Source organism: Zeus faber, assembly GCF_960531495.2.
Source record: "Zeus faber genome assembly, chromosome: 16".
NCBI lineage: Eukaryota > Metazoa > Chordata > Actinopteri > Zeiformes > Zeidae > Zeus > Zeus faber.
The window spans coordinates 1,612,001-1,620,281 of NC_137202.1; the positions used below are offsets into that span (position 1 = coordinate 1,612,001).

The 8,281-nt window shown below is 43.0% G+C and overlaps 1 protein-coding gene across 1 annotated transcript in view; it reads left to right on the plus strand.

The window, feature by feature from the left end:
- Positions 1-3,162: 3,162 nt before the first annotated feature.
- The window catches only part of ptpn20 (protein tyrosine phosphatase non-receptor type 20), a gene marked incomplete at both ends in the record, with an annotated part of 33,935 nt that continues 28,816 nt past the window's right edge, over positions 3,163-8,281 (plus strand). The window contains 9 exons of the mRNA XM_080016976.1: positions 3,163-3,286; positions 4,471-4,634; positions 5,106-5,171; positions 5,261-5,440; positions 5,560-5,635; positions 6,512-6,595; positions 7,151-7,226; positions 7,607-7,760; positions 8,187-8,258. Coding sequence (XP_079873102.1) covers positions 3,163-3,286; positions 4,471-4,634; positions 5,106-5,171; positions 5,261-5,440; positions 5,560-5,635; positions 6,512-6,595; positions 7,151-7,226; positions 7,607-7,760; positions 8,187-8,258 — 996 coding nt within the window. The remainder of the gene's footprint in view (positions 3,287-4,470; positions 4,635-5,105; positions 5,172-5,260; positions 5,441-5,559; positions 5,636-6,511; positions 6,596-7,150; positions 7,227-7,606; positions 7,761-8,186; positions 8,259-8,281) is intronic.

The following is an 8,281-nucleotide window of genomic DNA, read 5'->3' on the forward strand; positions in this document are numbered from 1 at the left end:
GACCGCACGGAGAGGACTCTTGACACGGACTACGCGCTCCCCGCAGGTAACGCTCCGCCCTTCTTTATTCTAACAGTCATTCTCGGCACGACGCGTAGAACTGCTTCATACAGGGAAACTATTACTGAAATGGGGAGAACGAGATAATAACTGATTCTGGTAAATATCCCAAATGTGGTCACGTGCTCCGACATTGCTGTCCACGTTCCTGCTCGAGGTTCAGGTGTTTCAGGTGAATCTCCACTAGATGACATCCTACATGTCGTCTACTTTCTTATTGGTTAAGTCTTAGAGGTAAAAAAGACACACAAGTATAAGTTTTAGGTCTCTGTAATTCGTGAGCGATAGTGGACTATGGTTAGGCTGGGTGATATATCCATATAATATCGATATCGTGAGACTACACATCGTCTGTGATTTTGGTGATAGTGATATGGTGATATAGTTCAATTATGTATGTAAGGCTGAATTACAGAAGTCATACACTTTCCGAACCTCGTGCTGTTTTGATCAATGGCCACAATATCATCCACATTACTGATGATTGGTTCTCAAATAGTTCTTGTGAGTAAATATCTTATAAAAAATAACACCTCCAAAATATCCTCAAATGATCAAAATCAAGGTACCCAAGGGATAAATAAACATATTGTGATATTGGATTTTTACCAATGTCGCCCAGTCCTATGGGCATAAAATAGTTCATGTTTTGCTTGATAATAGGTATACAATATGTTCAGCTTCAAATGCATTTGTCATCCAAATATAATCAAGTTAAAGACAATAAAGCTGAAACTATTAGTTTCCATGCATCTTAAATATTAAACATGATTGGCAACTTTTATTTTGTCAGTGAACATAAATCATTAAACTACAACAATGCATGACAAAGCATCATTGAATTGACTTGTTATATTTTCCATATTTACTAATTAACAATATTCCCTGCAATTTTTCCCATTTTTATCAACAGACTTTCCTACACTCTAGGAATCACTTAGCCGTGTGTTGCAGAGCTCAGGATTAGGGACAGTCTTAGCTTAGGTCAGACCAGCTATAGCCAATCAACACCTCCAAATATAGAGCAAAATGGTGCCAATAGCCATTAAAGTATACACATATCTCTTGCAGAAGGTATCATTTAAGGTAAAACGACAGTGTGTTCTGTACTGTTTTGTTGTCCCCCAAAACATGTACTGATTAACCAGACGGTTCCCAGCTGATCACTTCCGCCTGGCCTGTCTGTGTTATTAGCCCAGATTTGTAGTCCACTGATGGCGGTGACCATATCCAAAATGACGTTGTCCCAAAGTGTAGTTGGCATAGTTTCCAATTCCCACCCCAACATTTCCATTGCATTTTTAGTGTATCAGCTAATGAACCAGGACTTATAGTAGTCCCGTGCAGTCCATGTTTTTCTTTGTCGGGCTGACCAGAAAGACATTATTACTCGCTGCGCAGCAAATTTTGTTGTTGGAATAAACTGGGAGTCACAATAAATTCGATCCGAGTCTACACGCGTGACCGTTGAGTAGACTCCAGCCCAAAGTGAGTAAAAGTAAATCCCTTTCTGGGAATGAAAACCAAAATAATGCATGACCGAGGATGAACCCTGAACACAATTTGGAGTATTGGTCTGAGAATAAACTCCAGAAATCAAACCCTCTCATACTATTTGTTTTAATTTGCTGTGTGGGAAATGGATCATTATCTCCGAAGCTTTGTGGTTTCAAACAATTGTGTTTTGGTTTACATGCACCTCCACACAGTGGTGGTTTTGCTGTGTTATATGAAATGCATATAACAGAACAATGACCCAGACATTCTTTTTTTATTTTGTTTTTGACTGTTAAATGAACAGCTTATACAGTCACCCTTACGCCCTTTCCTTCTGTAAATGGTAAAAGTGTTGATTTGCCAAGATTTATTCCTTACTGCCAAACTTTATTCCTTGCTACCAAAATTCTCAACTTTGTAAAGAATCAACTTTCTCTAAACACAATTATCTGTATTTAATTGGTTCGCCGATACCTTGACCAGAATCCATCTATTGACATCCCCGTATCTCGACACGTTGTCAGTTAAATAATGAAGTGTGGGGAAAAAAAAAGTTATCATGACATCCCAGTCCAGCAGATCCACCCAGCTCAGGGCAAAGCCTCTTAGGGGGGAAAAGGTGGAGCAGAGAGAACAAGAGGCAATGAGACTAATGGACCGAGGGAATCCAATCACAGACCATTGGGTGGAACAGGCTTTTCCCGACAGCTTCCTTGGAGATGCTGCTGGCTTATAACAGGGAATCCGGCACTCCAGGAGGATTGTTATGAGAAGATTAAGTCATACTGGAGTCCGTGAGAGGTGAGATTGGCTGACGAAGAAATGTTGAGAAGAAGTTTAGAACTAGTAGAACATGGATGGAAGATGATAAGGAGTTTGATGCACAATAATAAGGTTTTAAATGGGATTACAGTTAAAAAGAATGGTGGATAGAGGTGGAGTATTCAACGTTACTCTAGAAGTGACCCTCAGCTGTCCCCAAATATTATTCTTAATTACAAGTGTAAGTATCAACAGAATTAAATACTCTAAATGCTATAAAAGTATGAGCAAGAGGTTACATGATTCAAAACTACTACGAGTATTAGTTATTTTTAATGTATTCTTGTTGTCAATATGAACAACATTAAATTAAATGACAATAAACAGACACAGCATTCAAATATAAAAACATCTCTAAATGTAATCCATGGAATACATCATCATTATCACGTTGAACAGGTCTTTGTTGATGGATTTTGAAAATGTGGCCTAGACAGAGCACACAGTGTCACCATCAGATGTGTGAAATTTGATGTAAAGATTATGATCACATAAAATAGTCATGACAAAGTGTATATATATTTAAATATATTTGTGGGTAGTAATGTGTAATTACTGTAACATGAGTCTTACTCATGAAAACCCATTAAAAACTGACAGACAGACAGACAGACAGACAGACAGACAGACAGATAGATGGGCTGATGGATAGATAAACAGACAAACAGACGGGCAGATAGATGGATAGATGGATAGGTGGATGGATAGATGGATATATGGATGGATGACATGTTCCTCTCTGTGCTCCGTCCTCTTTAGGCATGCAGGAGAACTGTGGGTAGGATGAGCAGCACATTTGTCACACTGGCGGAGGTGCTGGAGGCGCGGGGTGCACCTCTGGTGGAGGAGGAGGTGTGGTCGCTGCTGCTGGGCACCGCAGAGTGTCTGGTGGATCTGTCCTACAGGGGTACGTCTGGGAGACATGCCTTGTCTGCAGCGGCCTTTATCATGACATGCACACAGAACCTGCACGACATCAACGTCTTTTTTCCTCAGCTGTGATTTCCCCTTCTGAATCGTTGATAAATAATAGATAGTATTAGAATACCATTCTGACTAAATTGGCCTTTTTTTATTTATCAGGATTAATCAGGATCAGGATTGTTTTATTTATCAGGATTGATCAGGATCAGTATTTTTTTATTTATCAGGAATAATTAGCATCAGGATTATTTTATTTATCAGGATTGATCAGGATCAGGATTATTTAATTTATCAGGATTGATCAGGATCAGGATGATATTATTTATCAGGATTCAGAATTTATAATGCAGATCTTCCAGGCCTATATGATTTATTATTAATGAATATGATATCATGTGCGTGAACATTTGAGAATATATTGAAGGCAAAAAAAACAACACCTGCCTAGCACATGGCTCCATGGAAATCTGTTGAGAAAAATCATCATCTCTTCAGGACCTTTTGTTAAACCCTTTAACAAGATCTTGGCCGTCATTTTGTAACGTAACCTTTGAGCGGAGGCTTAAGAAAGTGGTTGGAACCACTTACTAAATGATGGTTATTAAATCAGACAACCCTCTCCCTTTAATGACTTGGAAAAGGTTATCACATGAATGCACATTAATATCTCTCCTAGACTAGTGCACCTCCCTCTATTCCGACTGCACTCATGGTGTAAAGAAACATGTTTGCCTATCTACACATTTTTGTGTTGAGTTTTTTATTATGGGTGGTGAAACAGAACACATAAAATACATCTCAGATAGGCACAAGATTGCTCAAGATCTATAAAAAACGATGATAATAATAATAATAATAAGAAGAAGAAGAACAAGAAGAAGAAGAAGAAGAAATAATAATATTGATATTAATTACTATTATTATTAGTAGTAGTATTGTATTGTTAGTAAAGTAGTATTAGTAGCATGTTTTTTTTAAGAAAGGACATTGAGAGCCTGTTACCAAATTATTGCAGTCACACCTATATTTAATTGGCATTAAATATAATCTTGGTGTGGTAATATTTCTGTCCTACCCTCTGTATGGACTGACCTGACTATAGAAAAGCAATAAAATCCAAGAATATGGACATCCAACATTTTCCTCATTTGTCTTTCTCATTTTCAGGTCATAGCAGTATATGTAACATCATCAGCCCCGCCTCGCTGCTGCTGTCAGCCACCGGCACCTTGGCGTTTAAGAACTGCGCTGTGTCGGAGGAGGTATCGACCTTCACTGCTCCGGAGATGCTGCAGGGCCGGGCCAGCGTGGCCAAGCCGTCCATAGAGAGGGTCAGCGGACGCACCTTAAAAGCCATACCTCAAATATATGAGCGCGGCCAGACAAGCCGAGTTCAATAAAGGATGAGCTCATATTGGTTTATTAACCTTTTACACTATGTGATGCTCCAGACATGGTATAGACTGAGATGCCTCTGCAATCTGCAATATTTATGATGTTATGTGGAGGATACAGCAAAATCATCTGCTCGTTAACGTTTTTTAGGATGTAGTCAAAAGGCACCTGGTAGGTGTAAGGGCGCCACCCAGTGGTTCAATAAGAGAATCTCAATCCAGGGTGGCTACACACTTGGTTTGAATACTGAATAAAAAGTTTGATAAATGATGGAAGGGGATTTTAATCCTGAAGCAAAGGGAATGGTTGATAATCAGATTGTATAGAAAAATCCACAACCTGTTCTCCTCAGATGGGTATTGTTTCAGCAGTACACCTTGTCTTACTGTTTTGGTTCTGTCATTCAGATGCTGGTATATTCACTGGGTATGACTCTCTACTGGTCTGTTGACTACCACCTCTCTCAGAATCAGGTAGGTTCCCACGACGTTCTGTTCGCACTGTTCGTCCATGCTGCCAGTGCCATGCTCTTGGTCATGACGGACCCTCGTTTGTTTCCCAGCCGGTTCAGCTGAGCGACCACCTGAACAGCCTCCTACTGAGCATGTGCGAGGACCTGGCCCACCGCAGGCTCAACCTGAACTCCATCCTGGAGGCCTGCGAGTCCCAGCAGAAGGTCTCCCTCCTGTCGTCGCCTTCCAAAGTCATCAAACAGCTGGTGGAGGAGGTCCTCCACGAGTCTGTGAGTTTACCCCCACCTGCCTGCCTGACTTTGTATCCCTGTCCTCTGCTCTGTCAAAGGATAAAACAAAAAAACCCAAACACCAGCAGAGTATGGTTTTCCCGTTTTGGCCTCTGCAGATGGAGCACGGCTCTTTGTCAGACAGCAATGTTCCTCTCAGTGGGAGGAGCCAGATTATCAGAGAGAGGCTTCACGGTGAGTAGTTGTATTGGTCATCTCTTTAACTGGGGGGTTTGTAAGTTCAGCGTGGGGAAGTTGTATCCTGGCCGCTGGGGTAATTACTCAAAGGTGTTTTACTGACTCTTATTCAGAGTCTACCGCCAAGTCGACAGGCCAGGCAGGCCAGGGGGTGAATATTGATGGTCATCGTTACAACGTCTGTTATGGTAATCAGTGTTTACATGACAGCCAATAATGCTATGTAGATGGTTGATATTTTTTCATCCCTTGTGAGGAAGCGAAGAGAATGCATGAAAAGAGGTATCAAGGAGTGTCCATTACTGTACACTTTCTAATGGAGCTATATGGAATTATGTGAATTTCAGTTTTTTTAATTTGAGGGTTGATGACACTGCATAGAAACTACTGGTGTCTTGCCCTCACAATGCACTGTGGGATATGCCTGCCAGCATCATATGCAGTGTTTTTTACAGGATCTACTATGTCATCCTGGTAAAGGTAAAGGTAAACTTAAAAAAACTACAACTATAAGGGACAATGGAAGCCAGGTTTACCGTGTTCATGTTATTTCCCACAGTGTCGACCTAATAGTGGATAAAAAAAATCTCATCTTTAAGAGGTTGTCATCATTCTGGACTACCATCCAGTATACAGCGCAATAGGATTAAAGTCTTAACCTGGAGCCCCGCCTGGATTAGGCTCCTTCGAAGGACCGGTTAATTTGGCCCTCCAGGTGCTCAACTTAGTCACTCGGGTTAAACTCTGATCCGGCTGAGGTTCTGTAATAGTTTCTCAGCGTCCCCCGGGGGGATCAGCACCACAGAGGGCCAACATGGATCACTGAATGCCCTCGTCCTTCATCTTTTACCTGGCGGCTTATTCGGTCAACAGGGAAGAGAGGGCTGTTCCCGGACTTTTCCGAGGGCTGTGGCACTGAAGGGAGAAGATTCTCGACGGACTCCGACTCCAAGTCAGGTGAGGCTATTAGGAAGAGGGAGAGGAGAGGGAGAGGGAGAGGAAGAGGAAGAGGTAGAAGGAGAGGCTGAGGGAGAGGGCGAGGGAGGGGGAGAGGGAGAGGAAGAGGGAGAGGGAGAGGGAGAGGGAACCGTGAATCAGGTAGACAGCGTTTGGAGCCAGCTGTCAGAGCTGTCTGGTGTACTAGAGACTAAGGCTAACATATACTGATATATTCTGTCTGTCTTTCTGCTTTCATGCCGGCGTCAGCCTTGGCCAGAGGCGTTGTGCTTTCGGGTTTGTTATCTCTTTGAGAATTTGCCCTAGTATGTGCAAAGAAAATGAAATCGTAGACGTGTCCGTCCGTCCTGTTCCCGTGAATGCGATATCCCAGGAATGTCCGGAGGGAACTTCTCCAAATTTTGCACACATGCCCACTCCGACTCAAAGATGAGCTGGTTCCATTTCGCTGGCCAAAGGTCAAAGGTCGAGGTCACTGTGCCCCCACCTCGAGGCATACAACGGCGAACTGGTGATTCTAGTCTGGCTGCTTTTGTCTTGATGTGCGCCTTACAGGGAGTTTATGTCAGAGACCTTGGAGACAGAGACCGAGGAGCTCCCCCACACCTCTGTATCCAGCCTCCTTAGACAGGTGCCTCACACACACACACACACACACGCACATACACATACACACACACACACACACACACACACACTCTCTCTCTCTCTCTCTCTCTCTCTCTCTCTATCTCTAAATTTCTGGTTTATTAGAAGTTGACTCTTAGATGATGTTGTCTTTTCTGCTTATATTACAGCAGAAGCAATAAAGCTTCACGGGAATATTAAACCCAAAATCAACCCTGAATTCGGAATTTCCCACCAGGGATTACCTGTAATAAAGTGTGATCTGTAGCTTCCCTCCCGCATTCATGTAGCTGTCAGACTGAAACCTACAGGGATGGTGCCGCTGTCCAAATGCCTCTCCTGCTCTGCCTTCCTTTGAGTCTTATTCCCTCCTCTCTGACCCAGATTTCCCAGAGGCATCCGTCACAGGGACAGCAACAGTAGCTGGCTGGTGCGCAGCCCCCACAGGGACGTCTCCCCCAAGGCCTCGGCCAGAACTCACAGTCCTTCCATAACCTTCAGCGAGTCCCCACACAGCCTCACCCAGAGGAAGGCAAAGGTGCGATCGTGAATTTGTTCAAGCAGAAACCACTAATTCCCACAACACACGCAACAGCACGCACATTTTGGCCAACACCTATTTACATTTGCAAATTTTTCCTTTGGCAGTGCTTAGCATACTTGTGTATGGAAAACAAAATAATGGTTGTTTTTGAGCTGTGAAGAATTGACATGACTTCGACCGAGGTGCACTGCATCTTAAGCAGTGTGGTGAAGCCTTACGTGCTCCTATTGAAGGATTTGCACAATCAGTTTGACTGCTCATGACAATTGGACTGATTGTAAATCACAACCTGGTGCCCTCAAGGGAACCGCCCAATCAGTAGAGAATTCTGTGGGAGGAGTCTCAGAAGTCAAAGTGAGGTAGAGAGGACGGGCTGTGTTTTAGTGTCCGCGCTGAACCCGCACGCTGTCATCCCACCAGGCTCTGGGTCCTGAGTTTGTCAGGATGAACGAAGAACAGCAGCCTGTCCTGGAGCTCCCTGGGTCCATCGTGGTAAACGTTATAGTTCTATCTGC